The 20903-nt window shown below is 34.6% G+C and overlaps 1 protein-coding gene across 4 annotated transcripts in view; it reads left to right on the plus strand.

The window, feature by feature from the left end:
• The window catches only part of ASCC3 (activating signal cointegrator 1 complex subunit 3), a 274324-nt gene that overhangs the window by 177181 nt on the left and 76240 nt on the right, over positions 1-20903 (plus strand). For all 4 annotated transcript variants that reach the window (XM_054195069.1, XM_054195072.1, XM_054195070.1 and 1 more), the window contains 6 exons: positions 3548-3667; positions 7826-7990; positions 8874-8960; positions 11209-11385; positions 13528-13753; positions 17452-17606. In XM_054195069.1, the coding sequence (XP_054051044.1) occupies positions 3548-3667; positions 7826-7990; positions 8874-8960; positions 11209-11385; positions 13528-13753; positions 17452-17606 (930 nt within the window). The remainder of the gene's footprint in view (positions 1-3547; positions 3668-7825; positions 7991-8873; positions 8961-11208; positions 11386-13527; positions 13754-17451; positions 17607-20903) is intronic.

The following is a 20903-nucleotide window of genomic DNA, read 5'->3' on the forward strand; positions in this document are numbered from 1 at the left end:
ATGCAGGGGATGTGGTTTAATTAGACCATAAACTTTAACTTATCTGGGAACTATCATCAATAGCTCATACAATTCAGGTCACCATGCCTTCCCTAATTGTTTCCACCTGATAGAGCCCTCCCTGACATCCACAGCTGGACCCCAGCTTGTTGCTGGGAGTATTCCTTTCCCCAGAGAGCTTAGCAACTGAGAGGATTTGCAGTGCCGGACAGTAGGTATACCTTCCCCAGGGGTGTGCCTTTCCTTGCCTTTACTTATAATTTTGTTGTGAAGCCAGGAGTGTGAAAGGTGGTGACTTGTTTAGTTTGGACAAACCTCATAATCTATTTTTTGCCTTGCAAGAGTGGGCAAGTAGTGTGGTTCTCAGAAAAGACACAGAACTCCTTCAAAGCCCTTCCAAAAAAATCGCTCAGGAGCTGGGTGACTGAGCAGATGGTCTGTGAATGGGCAAAGCGTAGGCTGGGGGTAACTGAAGTTTTCTCCCTGGGTGTCCTGGTCCCTGGGGCCTGACCTGACCTGCATAAAACCAGCAACCTCGTCTGTTCTCCCCTCACCTTCTTCTGCTGTGTCCAGATGGTAGGCAAGTCATTGGAGTTAACAGATAACGACAACTCTGACGTAGTTCAGTTGTACTTAGAAATAGTCCTTTGGTCACATGTGACTGGAGGAGATTCTGTCCCACTTGGGAAAATTCTAGTAGCATTCAGAAATTATTTCAAAAGCCATACAGGAACCATAATCGCTTCAGACGCTGAAAGGGTAACTCAAAATACACTGGTTTCCAAAGCAAACAGAAAATTGTGTATAAAGTTGTTAGAAAGACTCCTTGCTCGCTCTCTTACCTTAACAACAAATATTTGATTCAGATCCATGTAATGCGACTCAATTATACAAACATAAAAATAATCACTTAAAAATTCTTATGTAAAAGATAAAGTATATTATATAACACATATGGTATATATTATATATATAATATTTTCTGTCCTTTTCTTATGTATATACAGAGATAAAAACTTCATTTTGCAAAAAACTACCCCCAAAAAGCCATGCTACCTGTATCTGTTTACACTTTTTTGAAAATCAAAACCACCTCCTCTGAAATACTCTTCAATGTGATAAAGTCTGTGGGATAGCATTTGTAAAACAAATGATTTAATGAAAATGCAGACTACTGAGCACATCACCCGGCGATGGTGACATCAGCCATTGAACAAGTAGTTGAAAATTTGTGATGGTGATGATTTTTTTCGTTTAAAATGACACAGTAAATTGGATTAATATAGTACTCAAGTTTTCATTTTGTGAGTGCAACATAATTATTTGTGTTTGAACAGTTAAAAAAAAGTGTTTTGTGACAACTGGTGCAATCAGACAATACAATGTCAACGTAGTAAATAGTTCTACTCACTGATTATTCCATCTGTAACTAAATACCTAATAAATGGCTGAGGAAACGCTGGAAAATTTAGATCTTTTTTTCTTTTATTTTAATAAACTATGGCCTTGTCTATTTATTGATTTTATGAATAGTACATATCCTAGGTCTTAACAGAGGTCCTCTCCTAACTTTGTAAATCATTTATTTCATAACTACTCTTCAGCGTTTGTATTGATAAGATAACTTCTGTCATTCATACTGCTTTAACAAAGGTATACATTTTCAAACAATCCATAAGAACTTTACTTGAACACTAGATGGCAGCAAATATCTAGAAGTTGCTTTTTTTCTTTGTCTCTGCATATTATTCAGTGAATAATCAATAAAGTTGGGGGAGGAAGGAAAGTGCAGTATGAGATTTCAGTATGGCATCTGAAACCTGACTGTGTTTCATAATAACTTTTTTCCCCTTAGCTTTACTTTTAGCTTATGAAAATAATTAATTTGTAAGTAATACAGTCATATATTGGAACAAATGAGGCAAAAAGTGGGTAGTTTTTTTGTTTCTTTTAATTGTCAGACTTCACTGTGTTCAATAATGACAATTTTATGTTTTCATGATTATGAAAGTGGTTGTTTGGGGGAAAATGTTACTATTGGACTGTGTTATGCTATTTCAAGTTGTGTGTACTGAAAGATATTTGAATTGTGGAGAGAAACCCAAGGCTGAAATTAACCTGTGTAGCAAATTGAGTAGTAGTAACCTGTGGACTGTATTAGATGTTTTCCCTGTAGCAGTATATGAAGAACTGAATGTTTTTGTAGCTACCTCAGTGCATTTTATAGCTATATACTTTGCAAAACAACACAGTGGGGCTTCCCCCAACCTCCTTATGCTGTTGAAGAACAAAATATCACTTGAAAAACATGTGAGACAAAGGTTGGGGTTACTCCATGTTATTAGTCATTGATATCAACAAGGTTTTGCCAGATTTAAGTTATTTTAACTCAGGACGGGTTTTGCTTGCATTATTGTTTTTTACTAGATATTATGCTATTTCAAAAAGAATATCTTTATTATTATTAAGATCTAGATGCTTAGATCTGAACGTGCATATGAAATCACTTGCAGTTGTAGAGGGTTTTTTAATTTTTGCTTAGTCATGTGGAACGTTTATATGAAATCCAAACACTAATAAACCAAAAATAACTTTTAAAATGTAGTAGTGGATTACAAAAATTCAGTAAGAGGGACTTTTGCTTGTTTTAAAAAAGCAGCAACAACGAAAAAATATTTGTTCATGGGACATGCAGGAAATATTAAGTTCTCCTCGTAAAATCAGGTTAACTGGAATAAGCAGTAAAAGGCTTCTCATTAATGTAACGGATACAAAATAGAGCTGAAGTTGTGAAGTAAAAATGTGTGTCTGGTAAATAATTTGGTAATAAAACTATTGAATTAGCAAAAAAGTCAACTAGCAAAAAAAACTTTTGGTATACCTGATTTGGCCTTGAAAAATAAATATTTGTGTATATATGTACATATTACCTGTTCAATTTTGTTATGTTTTGGTATAACAAAAATGTAGCAGGTACCTGTATGTTTTACTTGCCAGTTATAAAACGAGAAAACGATTTGCAAAAGCTGTGTGTAAACAGATTGCCAAAATATGAGGGCATGATGAAGAAAATCCTAAAGATTGTCGGTATCATTTCATTTAGGACTTGAACTGGAAATCGCTTTTACATTGGTATGAAAAGTTAATCTTTTAAATGTAGATTATTTTTTTAAGGTACTCTTACTTAAATTACCCTGAGCATATTCACTAAAGAATTATGTTATTTTGTTTGTCTTTTATATAACAAGCTTGCTCTGGATCATCTTTGAATTCTAAAAATTGTAAGTGGTGTAGGAAAGATCGTGTGGAGCACCGTATCTATAATATTATGTCACAGAACATACCGTGTTATTAGATGTTCATAGGATGAAAATGTATAAATGGTTCAAGTTATTGTCTATGATTATTTTAAAATAATTTAAATTGGAAACATATTGACACTTTGTTTAATCTAGTGCTAACGATCTGAATTCTGTGTGGTTTTAGCCAAATATTTATGTTCAGCTGTAGCATATACATTTAATTTTGTCTCTTTTCTTCCTTCCAGATTGCTCTTGGAACAGTAACTAATGTGGAAGAAGCAGTAAAGTGGATAAGTTACACTTATCTTTATGTACGGATGAGAGCAAATCCATTAGTATATGGCATCAGTCACAAAGCTTATCAGGTATAAAATGCATTTTAAAAAAAATCTGTAACCTGTTCTGGGTCTCTAATCCTTCCCTGATGTGAGGATAAATATTTGCTATTTCTACTTACCTGACATCAGCAATTCTTTTAAAGTGCTTAGAAAAAGGAAGATATTTTACGTAGCAGAGTATTTTCAACACTAAATGAAGAGGCCCCTTCTGTTCGCATAAAAAATACATTTTAACTGGCCAAGTTATACTCCAAAGGACAACGTTAATTCTTATCAGACAGTTACTTTAACTTCAGCTATTGTCAGTGTTTCAGTATTATAGGCTAGATATAAATGATAAAATACAGCATTCTTACGTTACTTGCTTTCCCCCCCACCCCATCATCTTTTGGTTTAGAATGTTTCATCCCATGATATCTTGTAAATTATAAAATGACATTTTTAATTGGATTTTTTTTTCTTTCTTGTGATTTAGTAATAATAAGATTTTTTTATTAATTTTTTGTTTTGTTTATTTAGAAGTGTTCTATGTAGTGATATAAATCAGAGCACATAAGGTTTCCTTCAAGTTTAATTCATTATCTGTAAATTTTAGGAAGTTGCATAGTTCATAGATGATCTAAATAGTATTCCTTTTTTCTGTACAGCTGTTTATAATCTGTGTTAATATAGTTTAGACAGCATAATTAAGCCAAATGCAGGTGAAACTCTCACAACTGTATGGTAACTGCAGTTTATTTCACATGTCCTGAATCTGTTTTGTGACTTCATAATTTGTCATGATATTGTGAGCAGCGGTTCCCATCATTGTCACATGTAGAGATATATGTCAGGAGATATTTTTGGGGTAGCTTTTGTGTCTGATAGGGGAAGCTGAAGAGGAAGTAGGTAGGCTATTTTTTAAGCAATCTTCTGCAGACACCTTAGAATTTTGGGCATCTCAAGTCTTTTCTATAAAAAAGCCTTACAGTACATTACCATATGTTAATATAACACTATATAACACAAATCACAAAGTAAATGAACAGCAAAAATTGCTTTGCTAGTAAGAAGAATGTTGTCCCATTCCTATAAATTCCTTCTTTTTATTTTTTTATCAGGTATTTTCAACCTCTGTTATTAACAAATTTTAGACGAAAAGAAATGCAACCATGCTGGTAATAACTGTTGAAACAAAGTAATAAAACACTAACAAATATTTTTTTATCAATTTAAAAAATAATGATCAAGAGTTGCATCCCCTCCCCTTGCTTTTGTTTTTTTATTCAGCTGCTGAGAAAAGTGGAGGTTGCCAGGAGGTTGCCAGCACTTGTCTTTTCCTGCCACTAACTTCCTTTCTACCCCTTCTGATTTGATGTGCCAGTAATAGATGTTCCTATTTTTGTGTTAAGGCAGTAACAAATTATATCAATTTGAAGTGTTATCCATTCATGTAGGAGCAAAACCAATGCCAATCCCCTTATTTTCTAGATAAACCAGTTTTAAACTTCAAAGCTAACGCGTTATAGACAGTATACGGATGGTATAGTGCCAGATGTGGGCATAACCACAGATTTGCTCACTTAGGCCATTCTATTCCTTCTGTTCTGGTTATAGGTATCCAATTTTCGTAATTGGTATCTTATTGCCTCTTTGTAATGTTGCAGCGTGCCAATTTCTATCTTTGTTTTGGCTGACAGCCAGCGTTACCCATTCAAAATCCATATATCTGCATAACCATCATGGGTCACACTCTTCCCAGCTGTACAGTAGGGCTAAGAAGATGAAAACTCCTTCTCCTTTCCCTTTCCACAGGCGCTCGCCACATCCAGTCATTACTTTAAAACACAAAAGGTCCAGACTGTCCACACAAAAAGGGTGTGTTGTAGTGCACAGGGAGACCAGGGCAAGCACGCACCTGCCATGCACTGACACATTCTGCACCCCACGTGTTACCTTCGGGATATTTGTGTTCCCCACCTAGCCCGTTTCTGGGCTGTGCTCAGGAGTAGGCTACTCCAGGCCCACTGCTTTGATTTGTGACTTTTCAAGTTGTTTGCCAGAAGTGTCGATAATGCCTTTTACTGAGTTGGGAAAATGGCCAAAATTTATGATGAGCAGCAAGAAGAAACAAAGGGAGGAAGGGAAAAGTGGAGCAACCTGAGTGTCATATTAGTGAAGCCTGTGGTATGAATTACAGGCATTTTCTCATCCTTTTAGGGTTCCAAAGGTAGATGAGTTTTTTTAAGGTAACCCCTTCGTTTGTTTTCTCCTCTTTTTGGTTCCACTCTCTCGTGTTCCCACAGTAAGCAAAGCTTTTTATCCCTGTAAACTGTATGTTTATGTTTAGAACATCTGTAAAGGTTAGAGGAGCTTGTCCCTAACACTTCTCTCCATTAGCTGGAGAAAACAATGTGAATAATAATGTACTTTATCATGCATTCTTGACTTTCCATATACTCCAGAACAGCTCAGTTTCTTGCTGTGGACATGCCAAGGCTCGTTTTTAAGAGTATGGCTTAAAGCTGTTCTCGGCTGGATCGTTTACTCTGTGGGATTTCTAATTATGCGTGTTCAATGGGAAGGGTGCTAACCATGGATTCTCTAGACTGGAATATTGTTTCACAGCCTTTTCAAGTTGGTGACCTTTCCTTTAAAGTTAAAACCTTTGTATTTGTAAAAAATGTTAGTCTACTGTTACAACTTTAGCTTTTCTGGATGTAAGGAAAAGATTGGCAGGTAATTTGGGCTGGCAGAGGAGTATGGAAGCGTTTTGATTTTTTTTTTTAATTATTTCCCCCCCCCTTTTTTTTTAAGATATGTTAAACATCTGGCATCCTGATCACTTTTTTTTTTGACCACCTCTGCTCTGAAATCTGACCTCAACGCATGACTCGCTATTGAGAAAAGCACTCTAGACCTTTGTCATCTTGGCTTTTGACTTGAAACTGAGGCAAGCCATAACTAAGGAGAAATAGCTTCAGAGTAACTGGCAAAGACAGAGAATATTAGGAACTACTCTTGCGGCTGCTTTGTGGACATGACTGTATTCATCTGCAGCTTCAGTGAATACGAGGTGAAGCACTTCGGTGCAAAGATGAAACTGAATCCTGGCGCAGGGAAAACCAGAGCAAACCAGAGCATAGCAATTCTTAAAGCCTGTTCCTTTTTGCAGCCTTTGTCATACATCTCTGGTGCAGATTTACCAAAAGGACTGGAATGACTTGCTCTGTAGGAAATCTGAACTATACAAGCCCTGAAATAACAGTGCTGCTTGTGGACTAGAACAGAATGTCAGTCTTTTTGAATTTGGTGACTAATCGTTGCTTGTGTAATTAAAGCCATATCTCAGGTGCACATACACCAGAGGGTTAACATGACTATGAATCCCTTTTCACCCATCCCTCTCAGTCTGAGTATCCCAGGGGCATGCTGTGGAACGCACAATTATACAGCAGTCCCACTGAGATGGCAGTTTTGTCCTGCTTTGTATGTACTAATGAGATAATGTACGTTATTGCTCGGAAAAAACATCCAAGTTCCTGAACTTTGATATGAATAGAAGTAGTGTTGAGCACAGCAAGCTCCTTGTGTGCTTTTAACGTGAATGTTTATACAGTACATCTATAACTCAATAATTAGAATATCCCAGCTGACATACCCAAAGCTTTTGGGGACATCAGAGGTTTTTTGCTGGTAAACATTTTCCAGCCATCCAATTTGAAGATTATTCTATTTGAGGTACAGGTAGAACCATCTTCATGTCAGATACCCAAACAGGGTATATCTTCAGCCATTTTCATAAATAAATAGGAGATACCATAAGATGGCATGGTTTTGTGAAGTGATACAGTAATGATAATTTCATGAAGAATTTTATCATTACAATTTCTTTCAAAAACTTAAATGTAAATTTGTTTCTTAATCATGCTGTTTCATAAGTAATATTAGTCTACATTGTATTGATAATCTCAAAGCATTGTAAAAGAAATATTATTCTGATTATTTTGTCCTGTACAGGCTGGTTTTGGTCAGTAATGTCAACGTAACTGTTATTAGTGAGATCTCAGGAAAATCTTGACTTAATAACTGTACTTTCCCTTTGTTTGATTTCTGGCTTTGTAGGACTGGGTTATCTCAATAAAATTATTTATTTAACACTTTTTTTTCCTTCTATGCAAATAAACGTGTGCCTTTTGCGTCTAGATGGATCCAGGTCTAGAAAAGCACAGAAAACAATTGGTAATTGAAGTCGGCAGAAAACTGGACAAAGCCCGCATGATTCGCTTTGAAGAACGAACTGGCTTTTTTTCTTCAACAGATTTAGGCAGAACTGCCAGCCACTACTATATTAAATACAATACTATAGAGGTAAAATATGATGTTCTATTTCTGGGGTTTTTTCCTTCTTTTTGAACCTATACTTAAAATAGTTGTAAGATATTACAGAATATGTAGCTGATTTGTTCAATATATTTTCAAATCATATTTATTGAAAAGGGGAGAGAGGGAATAGAGAGGGAAAAGAAAGAAACAACGTATCAAACAACACTGAAAAATTAAACTTGGTGTGAAGTGAGACTTGAAATTCCTATATTCTCTGCCTTCTTTTAGGTGGATTATAAGAAACATTTTGATATCAACATGATATCAACAGTGTATGCAACCATTGGTACATCATAGCATATTCAAGAATAGAGTCTGATAACAGAAAAGTTTTTCTGCATGAAAATCCTAGCAGGTTCCCCATCTTAAGCAATTTTTGGCACTATAACCAGATTGTGTTGTAAGCTTGTAAGGAAGATGCATTTGTACAAAAGTTTTGTGCAATTTTGTATTGGAAGCTTAATTTGATGTACACATTCATCTTAAAACCATTCTTTTGTAGAAAATAGGTCTTTTTCTTGAATAAAAGCTGAAGACTTGGCATTAATAATTTTAACTGTTTACTGTCACTTAGTATAATTAGTCTCACAGATTTATTCACTCAAATATGTCCCAGACTTTTTTTGAAATGGCCATAGATTGCATATGTCTCAATTTTAGGGTGCCTAAGTTTAGAGGGACTGTTCTTCTGCAAGTGCCAAAAAGTCATTCTGGAAATTGTTCCTGTTTAAATTACATCACTCTGGTCTTCCAGTAGCTTACATTTTAACCTTATATGCCTTTTAAAATCTTGGTTAATGTTTCTTTCTCTTGTACTATTTGTATATTTTTATTGTCAGTGTTAAATGAATTCATTTTATTCTAACAGACTTTCAATGAATTGTTTGACGCTCACAAAACAGATGGTGATATTCTTGCTATAGTATCAAAAGCTGAAGAATTTGAACAGATAAAGGTAAAGTTGTATCCTTTCATACAAAGAATATGTCTTTGAACTAGACACTTCTATACTACTCACTCCATAAATAGTATCTATAGACCCAAGTTTTGTTAAATATTAAGCACCATTTCTAAGTAGGCATAATTGCCAAGAACTATATATACTCTCACTCAAATTTATATGTAGTTCAGCTTGAACTATAGTGCACATTTAATAACTAGTTATGGATCTTTGAGAATTCCTTTTAAATGCTTTTAAGAGCTCTTCAGCTCCTCAATTATTAACAGGTGAAGATAAGTGTCCATTGGAATGGTGTACCCAGGGATGAGATAGTTTTTCTGTTTGAAGTTTAAACCATTATTAGATGTCTCCCTGAACAATGTGCTTTATCAGAAGCGAGGCAGGACTCACTGAAGTTAACTCTGTGATATACTTCATGCAGAAAACAATATTAGTTTAGAAGAATGATAAATTTTGTTAATCTACATAAATTTGAAATCTAGAAAGTTGTTGTAAAAGATTTTGTTGTGCAGGCTAGACGATTACTGTACTATCATACCCCGTTCAATTCCAGCCTCCCTTTTTGCCTCCCGTGTGAGTAGGACACAAGACAATACATTGCAAACCGGCATGAGCTTGTTTGCCCATGCTTCCATCTCATAGAGGTGCGAGCCAGACTCCACAGGGTTTATTAGCTCGGGCTCATTGCCATTTTACCACAATTATACAACTTTCAGATCAGAGTTGGCTCTCATTCACCTGGCTCTGCGATCTGGCAGTGTGAATCCCTCACCATCTACATATTTACATATTTGCACACATTGTCTGAGTATTACGATCTCTTTATCTAATGGAGAAATTCTATTTTGCTGTAATCTCTTCTATTATAGAAGATAATAAGCGGTGAGGTTTCACAGTGATACATGCAACATTTTCCAAGCTAGAAGGGGATTTTTATGATAGTGATATTGCTTTGCTAGGTCTAAATTTAGCATAATTGAATATTTAAAAGGAAAGCATATGGAAAATATGATGTGGTATGTTTCTATATTTGTAATAAAGTTAGTAGTGATGCTTCTTAACTGAAGCATACCTTTTCTAGTTCGCTTTCTCATATTTTTATTGTATGGCATCAGTGCAACATCATTTCCATTATTTTGTGATTCACTTGCTGTGCAGCTCTGAATGTTAAAACTAGTAACTGATTTTCACAAGAATAATTCAGGATTTACCCCACTGTGTGATAAAAATTGTGACTTTTGTTAATATGAATCATGTCTCCATAATGCCTTTTAAAATTCTGTATTTTGAGGTAGGTAAGGCACCATTAGCTGAAATACAGATCTGGATTTGACCTGTGCTGTGCTATGCAAGAGCAGAAAAAAAATTATCAAAAATGCTGTTGTAAGCAGAGTATAATATTCCCCTGACACTGGAGTCATCTGTGCTGGTTGTGTCCTTCACCTTTTTCTTTCCTGTAGGGCCAGTGGCTGCATAGTTGGGGATTTTAACCCAATTGTCTTAGGGTCTTTTGTATGTCAGGTAGTCAGGTCCAAATGAAAATTACTTTCAGCTGGTTCCCTGCAGGGACCAAACATTTACCCTCTTTAAATAAGTTTTACACTAACAGGCTATCAGTAAATCAAAGAATATGTAGATTTATGCTGGGTTTGCCATGCGAGGGTCATCAGTTAGAATGTGAAATGTTATGCATTATTCAAACCATAGATATGAATATTTCTTTACTCATATTAAGACTTAATCTTATTAACAGTGAAAATTTTAATATCATGAATCATAGTACTTCACAGTTTTGAGTTAAAAACGTATTACGCCACATGCAAACTATGTAACTATAATGAGTACATTTAATGTTAATTCAAGATTGCCCTAATCCAGATGGACAGAGGTTTTACTCTGGTCAAATAAAAAATGAAATCTCATCAGATGAAGGATGGTAGGGTCAGAAGATTCAATTTTTGTGGCATATCAAATTTTTGTATGTCAATGGCAACCTTAATAGATGGTGATGAATAATAAAATGTAATTGTGTCACTATTAAGATAGTTTCAATTATGGTCTATTAGCTACATTGTGGAAGATGTAGGTTTGCTGCTTTTTTTCTTCTTTTTTTTTTTTTTTCTTTAAAACTAGAGACTCCATTTAAATATAATGTAACTATGTTATAAGGAAAATTTGATTTCAGTGTAAAAATTTTTATCAAATTGCTCCAGACTCTTCATAATGTATAATTGTGTTTTAGGTAAGAGAAGAAGAAATAGAAGAGCTGGATACCTTACTGAATGATTTCTGTGAACTTCCTGCTCCAGGAGGTGTGGAAAACAATTATGGAAAAATAAATATCCTCCTTCAAACATATATTAGCAGAGGGGAGATGGACAGCTTCTCCCTTATTTCAGATTCTGCGTATGTTGCACAGGTAAAAACGGTATTTTTTACTTATCTTCTGCTGTCTTCTGCTGTTTTCGTTCTCACAAGTGTTTACAATTATGTAAGTAGGCCTTGATCTGCAAAATTTTTGTACATTTTTATGCAAATTGATTTGAAAATCAAAGCCTTGTGTGTGTGCACATCTGTGGTATAATAATTTAAGTAGAAAAGATTTGCAAAAGCCTATGCTGGGAGACTATTGCATTTTTTGTTAATTATGAATGTCCTTTTTGTTCTTATTCCCCCTGTAGTCTTATTATATTTAGTAGTTCTAACTGCGATTGCACAGAAATGTTATTCTTAATTTACTGGGTTTTCTTCTAAATCTGGAAAACGGTTGCAATCTGGTTTTATGTTTTGTTTACTTCTGTATTTCATTCTGCAAAACATAATTTGTGTTTCATCCACATACCTCGGTTGACACAAGAAAGATGTGCTATTACAATTTTATTGCTAGACATAATCACGCAAATTTACGTATGAGTCTGTCTGTTTGTTTGTCAGCTTGATTTGACACCTGGATGGTTGATAGTTATACAGCGTGTTTAGTTATTACACAGAATAATATGAGAACTGCGAGTCTGTGACACAGAACTGCTTGCTTACACAACTAGAGCCCATCTCGGAAAGAAAGGGGTGTTGCTTGAAAGTTTAAAATTCTCGATCCCAAAGAACTCAAAGTGGCAAAATGCTCGTAGACAATCCTAGATGTGCAACAATAATGAATGTGGAAAATATATTATAAAATCTTACCTTTTAGCCTATCCTGTGTCTCTCTTTTTTATTCCTTTTTTTTTCCTTTTTAACAGTCAGCAACATATTGCATTGAATCATTTTTGTCTCATCCTTACAAAATCATTTTGGAAAGAATTGATTTTAAAATTGCGTTTAGTTGGTGCTAAAGATGAGAGTCAAATATTCAAAAGTATGCATATTCTTCAGCAAGATTTTCGTACTAACATTACCTTGTTCAGAAGTGTTTACATTTCGTATCACGTATAGGTATAAATGGAAAAATTCTGAAATCATTATGCACATCATAAAAATTGTGGTACTTGCACAGCAAGATCATTTCCAGTATGATTCTTTTAATCTTTGCTTTCAAGACAATTGCTTTTATTTGTCTCAGTTACAGCATTTTTAGTGAGGCAACATGGTCGTCTTCTCAGATCTTCATAAATTGTACATGCGGAACCAGTGCTACAAATTGTGAATTTTTTTTAATTGGATAGTAACTATTAAGAAAATCATTCATCCTTTCTAAGTAAAAGAAATGTGCTTCTTTAGTAACATATGCTTCCTATCATGACCAAATAATTTTCTATTTTTATTCCCGTTGGCATTGCAGAGACAGTAGAGAATGATTGTATTCTTTTCAATGAATCAAGAACAGAATTGCTAATCCAGGCATAGTACTGGTAGGCCAAAAAAAAAAAAAAACACAAAAAAACCCCACCGCTTCATAATACATCTTGATAAGTTTATGAAAGCAATATCATAACTTACATTTTCAGTATAAGACTGACATCATTCAAGCTTATGTTTATAATTTATTTTCCAAGTCCAAGGCAGATTTATACATTTTTGTTATACAGTAGTCTCAGAAGATAGTAACACGTTTAAAAAAAAAGTCACTACTGTTAAACTTCTGTGCAAGTGTTGTGAAATTCAGTATGAAATGGAATGCTATTATGGAAGCACAACTGAAGTGAAAAATTAAAACTTAAATTTCCATATAAACTGAGTTTGCAGATACATATTACACGGGGGAAGAAAGAGGAAGATATTAAGTATGGTAAGCAAATTTGTTTCAGAAGTGATTCAAACACAATGAGTTTAGAACTTGCTAATGGTAGCATAACTGTGATCAAAATTCTGTGGCAGACCTGCCACTACAGCTTTAATTAGTTGCACATGTTTCTTTTCATAATTTCTGCAGGCAATCATGAGGTAGTTCTGCCACTAGGCAGTGATGGAAAAAATAAAGTTTTCAATAATGTTTGAAATAAGTTTGAAAAGAAAAATCTATTGTTATGGTTTGTCAAAGATGAGTCTATGAGATCCTTTTCATTTTACAAAGAATACTTGAGAGAATTACAACATTTTTGCTTTTTTTTTTTTCACTCTCCAGAATGCAGCTCGTATTGTTCGAGCTCTTTTTGAGATTGCCCTTAGGAAACGTTGGCCTGCAATGACATATCGACTACTGAATCTCAGCAAAGTCATTGACAAGCGACTGTGGGGCTGGGTTAGTCCTTTGAGACAGTTCTCAGTGTTACCACCATCAGTCCTCTCAAAGTTGGAAGAGAAGAATCTCACTGTAGACAAGATGAAGGACATGAGAAAAGATGAAATAGGTGAGAAACTGGCAACGCTGATCTGCTTAAACTATTAGTAATCAATGGACAAGTTAGAACTAAATCTGAGCCATTCATTAATATGCCCACTCTGGTCTGGAATCCATGTAAACACATTAATATGGTGTTATGGTCTGTCCAATAAAGCAGGTTTATTCAGTCTCCGCGGCTTGTAATACAGCACAGCTTTGAGGGTAAGACTAGCCCATGTCCTGCCAACCCCAGAACACATGTGGAAAGGAGATATATGTTTACATGTATTTACACATATGTATATATATACATATTTATGTTGACCTATGCTTCTCTTCTTGCTCACATTACATAATACACTACTATAAAAGGCATCTGTTTATTTTTCTCAGTTGGCAAAATATGGCCTTTTTTTTTTATTGAAATACTGTTATCGTGAAAAAGAATAAAAGCAGATTATTATGTCCTGGTATACTATCAATAAATGACCTGCTTCTGAAACACTGCATTAATTTTCATTGAACACATGTGTCATTGCAGCAAAACCTTAATGGAATTTTTTTAAGAATTTGACACTTCGATAATGAGACAATCCACAAGCCTACTGATAGATATAATGTCAATTTCTAGTATGAGTGTATAGACTATTGTGCACAAACTGTCCACCAGCTGGTTGAGGTTGAAAAAAAAATTGTTTATAATGTATTTATTTTTCCTGTCTTAGTGTATTTTTCTTATTTGGGCTTTCTTTGCACCTGTTATTGCCAGGTTGTTCAGAAACAAACTGCCATTTTTTTAAAAATCTAATTTTACAATACAAATACAATTCATAGTCACTGCTTTTTAGAAGTTATGACCTCTGAGTTGATATTTCTCTCATATGACAAGAAAACTACATTCCTAACTTAGAAGGTTTGTTACATGCCTAATTTGGGTTGGAGAAAAGTTGAATAAATATGTAAAAGTTTGCAGAATTAGAGGCTATATTTTTATTTATAAGCCAAAAGACTATGAGAAAATTTTAAAAGCTTACTTTAACTGTGTATTATAATATATAGTAATTTTAAATGTATTAAAAATATAATTTTATTTCTAGTGCTAGCATCAGTGCTTTTCTATTCAGAAGCCTTATAGCACTTTTTTATTCAGATTTGTTAATTTGTTGTGTATTTGTGAAGTCTTTTTAATACTTAATATTCTTTTCCATTAATTGTATTAGTGGTTTTTTCTTTTCGTTTTTTATGCTTCTTTCTCCCCATACCTGCCCTTGGAGAAGCAAGACATTTTGTATTAAGATGCAAAACCAGTTTTGCTTCCTTCAACGTAGTAAAACTAATATTGATAAGATGGCAATGTATCAATATATACCTATAAAATGTCTAGTTTTAGATTAACTTAGTTTGAAAGTAGGTGAGAGTAGGATTTTACTGTGAAAACAGGTCATTGCTGACTATATGTAATGATATTTCATGTTCAGCCTTCTAAACATCAAAGCAAATTGATGTGTGCTTCTCTCTGCAGTGCTGTTACTTGGCATAGTTCGTCCTGTCGAGCCTCTCTTTCTGACACCAAGGGTGTGAAGGAAGTGCTTGCCTGGCAGCCACCTTATTTTTATTTGAATTCAAAGCCATGTGGAAATGAGAAAAGGCACAGCTTCCAGGCGCTGCCTTGTTGTCTGACTCCGTAGGACTAGTTTTCAGTCTTAGGGTTTCTTCCTTTCTAATGTTATTGTGACCTTGGAGATGATAGAATAAACCAGACAGGAGCTATCTGGCTAACTCAGTCCATGGCTTAGGGAGAGGTAAAAGCATCAGACGGGTGCCAGCTCTCCCAGTGAATGAAGAGTGTGTTGTGTGCATAGATCCTGGATCCCGGTGTACCACAAATTGGTCAACACCAATCTATGCTCTGTTGCAGTGTAATCATGGAGTTTCCAGAAAGCCAAGAAATCACTGTGTTATCCGAGATAAATACTTCTGGTTTTTCAGAATACAGATGACAATTGTTGTGGAATAAGCAAAATTTCTTCTAAGCATACCTATTTTCTCAAATAGACAGCTTTTGTTCCGAAAGTTTTAGTATTTCTTAAATGCCATCAATAGTTTCTCATAATGTGACTATTTAAAACAAAGGAGGGGGTAGGGGGAAGAGAGAGTTTTATAGTATTTTACAGTAGTTGGGAGAGGAGCCTTATTGTCCCCTAACATAAGTGTACAAAACTTCGTTGCTGTCCTGTACAAACACCTCACATATTGTGATACAGAAAGTAATTTTTGGCATGAAAAAGTGTACTTGCTTACATAAGCTTATTGATTCATATCTTTGAATATTTGGCACCTACCTTTATTTAACACAATTTCTGAAGTTTTACGTCTAATTGCAAAAGCTAGTCACAGTGCAAGTATGTTATAATACTGCATATATCACCAAGTTGTACCAATATAATTGTTTTGGGTTTTAGTGATCCACTTGCTGGAGGTGCCCTTATTTTACTAACTGCAAATTAAACTGATTAAATATGTGTTAAAATTTTTGCATTAGGGATTTGCTTCTTAAGCAAGATCACCGTTCATTACTTCAGAGTATAGATACACTTGTGTGAGGCAAAATCTGCCAGTTTGTTAAATAAAACCAAAGAGGGAAAGTCAGGATCAATATAAAAAAATTAGGAATTGCAAGGTATTATGCTCCTAAATTTCATGTCATAGCAAGAAAAAGTTTGTATCACCTTTCACTTTGCACATAGTGCAAATAATAGGATTTCCTCTCTTTTTTGTCTTCTTTTTTTTATTTTTAATGGGAAAGCTTGCACAGGAACCACATAATGATATCAGAAAGTATCAGTAGCTTTTTGTAAGGTAGCCTTTAACAGTGAGTACTTATATCCATTGCAATTAAAATTTAAAATACACTCCACATAATTGTATAAGCAATTTCGGCGAACATGTGATAAATCAACCTTCTTTCCCTAAATAAGCTAGAAAGTGCAATATTTTTCAGGAAAAAGAGAAATCACTGCCACATACCTTGTTTTATATTTAAAATGAAGAGCAAGGGAGCAGAGATTTCAGCTATGAAATACAAGTAGGAAATTTTTTTATTAAATATAAGCATTTTATTGCCTTAGTTACAAATGACTGTGACAGAAAATAAAAAGCACTGCAACGTTTAGTTTTTCCTTTGTCTCAGTTACACACTGGTGTATTCTGAAAGATAGAGCTACTGTGATATGTTTACTAGTTGTGTACATTTTAAAGCTGTTAACTACCTTTAGCCAGTTTCATTAAAAGCGTTCTGTCTACTTTGAATCACTACACAGGAATTGCAGAAGTTCAAATGTGTGTCCTTCATTAAGTAAAAGGTCAGTATTCATGCTTTAAAAAAGAACTGTATGGCTTGGTAAGAGCTTGGTCAAAAAGTCAGGAAAGGAAAGGGAAGTGGCTTGACATAATATGTTTTCAGTGTGAATTCTTAATAGTTATTTTAACCCCTTAGTTATAGGCAACAGAGGGGTTAATATTGATTTTTCTAGGGTCTAAATTGCTAATTCAAGTTAAGTATTACAAAATATTCAGACATGCCAGGTCAGGAGAGTCAGACATTTACGCACCTAAGAGCAAAACAAGCAAGCAATAATACTCCTCTCTAAAAGCCTATTTGAAAGTCGGAGTTGTATTATTTTTCCTGGAAATGCAAATTGGTTACACCTAATGTTTTCTTGGCAGGTCATATGCTGCATCATGTGAAGATTGGGTTAAAGGTAAAGCAGTGTGTCCATCAAATCCCCTCCATCATAATGGAAGCAACGATTCAGCCAATTACTCGCACAGTGCTCCGAGTTCGGCTGAACATCACTCCTGACTTCACGTGGAATGATCAGGTAAAAACAAAAAAGAGGTGGAGGAAGGACGGGAAGCATTAATTTAGCTTCATTAAAGGAGATGATCACAAGGAGTCCATAGCTGTTCGGTTAAGGAAAAAAATAGTTATTTTAGCTAAAAAGCAAATTTGGTAATAGGAATGGAATGACCTTTAAGACTTTTCTAGAAGAAGGCACCCAAAGATCATCATTTTATTTCCATTAATTGTTACAGGATTGCGCTGTTTATAATATGTTGAAGCAAGTGTTTATACTGAATATTAATAGTAGTCACACATAGATTTGAGTTATATGCCCAAAAAGGAGAAGCAAGAAAAAGGGAGGCACAGATGGTGCTCTGAAGTATGAATGAATGTCAAACGCAGAAAATAAAGCCTTGAAATACAGTTCATGTATGCCAAGTTCTGCTGCTCTTTACGGCTTTACAAGTGTACATTCACAACATCAGTGCCTGTTTTTTTTCTGTTGGGAACTTGTCTGAACAGAAAAACTGAGATATGTTTGGAATTATATTCATCTATATTTTATAGTGCAGATTTATATGAAAGGAGTTGTACTAGTTGCACACCCTTTGATTCAGAATCTGTTCATTAGAAATAGATTTAAGATAAATCTAAATTAAATATAAATGTCCACATGGGGGCATTGTATTGTTGCTGGTACTTCTGAAACTTTCTACAGAAACAAGGCAAAGATACCTAAATGGGCAAGCATATTTTTCTTTTTTTTACGCTTAGGAGATTTATGCTTAAGATAAATTATTCTGAACGGTAGATATTAAATATCTGTTCTTTTATTAAAAAACTATTTCAAAATCCCTTAGATTACAAATTTACCTTAATCACCAGTAAATTAGAGTTTTATTCCACAAACATTTAGATTATTTTAGAATTTATTTTCCCTGCCTAAAATTTCCCTAAATTTTAGAATTGCTTTTCTTTTCTTTTGAAAGTTTCACCAAGTTAGCTTATGAATGGGAGATTAATGATCAAAATGTAGAAACTCAAATTTTGTTCACTACCTGGATTTATTACAGAAATATTTGAATGGATTCTTAACATGAATTATAACATGAGTTATTTTTTGCTGCCTTATTTATGTGCAATACTTCAGAAGAAAAACGAGCATTACTTTTTAGGATTGAAACAAATTTTTATTATTCAATCTTTCATCCACTTTACCTGTAATCTATTAAAGACCAAAAAAAACCATGACTGTTCTTTATATTAAACTGTATCTTAATACAAAGTAATTTCTCAATCCGTTTTTAGGTTTTTCTGCAAAATCAGATTCTTCTATATTTTTACAAATTGAAGAGGGGTCTACACAGAATTATACTCTCTTACTTTGATTCTGAACTTCTGAAGTTATAGCAAAACTTCAGCAAAAATCAGATTTCTGCTCTGACCCTTGACACCGTTTTCCTGATGGTTGCTTTGGAAATATTATGATTGCTTTATCAGTTCAACTTATGGAGCTCTTTTTATGTGAATTTCTATATTGGTACTCATCAAAACTTGGAGAAGTTTTTTTTCTTTTTTTTTTCTTTTTGTAAAGTAGCTGTTGATTTTCCTGTTTCTTCGGTAAATGAAACTTCTATCCTAGTAAATAAACGAAAAAAGCTGTTACATCTTAACAGTCTCTAAAAATGGATAACTGTCTTAAATTCAACCATTGATGCTCCGAAATTGCTTCTCCATCATCACACATTATTTTAGCAAGCTATTCAGAAGAAGACGGTAGAAACTTACAGGTGTAGCTGTTATTGGCACAAAAACTAGCTGCCAAAGATTCCATTCAAAGAATGGGAGTAGTCAAATAAAATCAGAATATTAAAAATTTAAATACCATACTCACCTGAAATACCTCGCTTGGCTAACATTAATGGTTTTAAGACTGTTCCTTTAGTTGGATACTTAATTCTAGAATGATCTCATCACAAATTTTGCACTTGTCTTTACAAGAGAGAGAAGATGTGTTTTAGTAATTTTGAGATATGACATCATTTTGATCTGTAATGGTTGCAGCTTTCAGTGCTGGGAGCCCTTAAGTTCAGTAAAAGCATGTGAGCCATGTCCGAGTGGAAAATTCTTACTATAGTTAGAAGTAGAGGGCTAGATCCATACCCAGACAGAGCAAGTAAGCCTTACTGCAGCCAGGAGGAGTCCAGCAGAAATACAGAATAATGTAACTAGTATTAATTAGTCAAGTCATATATCAGACATGCAGTTTTAGGACAATGGTTGCTCAAAATACAGATATGCGTCAGTTCTGAAGAGCTCCCTGGAGTTCTTGAGAATCATTACTCGAGTGCATGTTGCATTGCCTGTTCCCACGTTGCCCTTCTTTCCCCATGCAGCTTAGTCACAGGACTCTCCAAAACTAAGATGCTGTTACAGTTGATGATAAAATTTCTGACCTTTGAACTGTATCGCCTTCCTTAATACTTCTTTCCTCTCTTAAATTCTCCTAAATCCTGATGAAGTAATAGTCTCTGCAGTTTTTTAAAATGTCGCCTGCACTGACCTATGTCCTTTCAGTTTCACTGCTTCAGTTCCTAGTGAAGCTGCTAGTGAAATTCAAATGTAATGAAAATAAATGTCAGTGTCTTTACTGTCCATGTACTAATCTATTGTGCAACGTTTTAAAAAAGAAACAAAAGCACTTAAGTTCTAAGACATATTTTTGTCCTCAAAAGCCAGTACAGACTTTTTTCCAACACATACGAAATAATGAATTATGCTGACAATAATGTGTGCTGTCTGAATCAATACCAGATACCTGTAGCGTTAAAATTGCTATTAGAAGCAACTATGCGCTTTCTTGCGTTTTCTCCTATTAACTAGAGTTTAGGAATAATTCCAACTTTTTTTCACCTTCATACTAGTTTTGTACCGTATCACAGTCCTCATCAGAAACATCAAAAATCTATGTTCATTTAATAGTATGTCTTCCATAGTCCTTTACTATGCTTTCTCCTTCTTTTCCTATATACTTTTGTAAAATGCTTGCACATTGGCACAAGTTATTTATTCTGACAAAGAAACGAAAATGCTTAACTGAGCATCCTACCTAGATATGATTTGTGGCTGGCATTGCAAAATAAGGTACACAACAAAGCAAACAAAAATCTAGGATGGAATAAAGTGTTGCCAGGTGGTGTGGGAATCATCAAGGGAGAGCTCTGTTTATGTTCTTCTCACTTCACCTGTAGCAATGACTAGAGCTACAGCCTTCTGAATCCACTTACTGTATCTTTCTAGACGAGAGGGGAAGAGAGAGAGGAGGAGAGAGGAA

Source organism: Rissa tridactyla, chromosome 3 (genome assembly GCF_028500815.1).
Source record: "Rissa tridactyla isolate bRisTri1 chromosome 3, bRisTri1.patW.cur.20221130, whole genome shotgun sequence".
Lineage (NCBI taxonomy): Eukaryota > Metazoa > Chordata > Aves > Charadriiformes > Laridae > Rissa > Rissa tridactyla.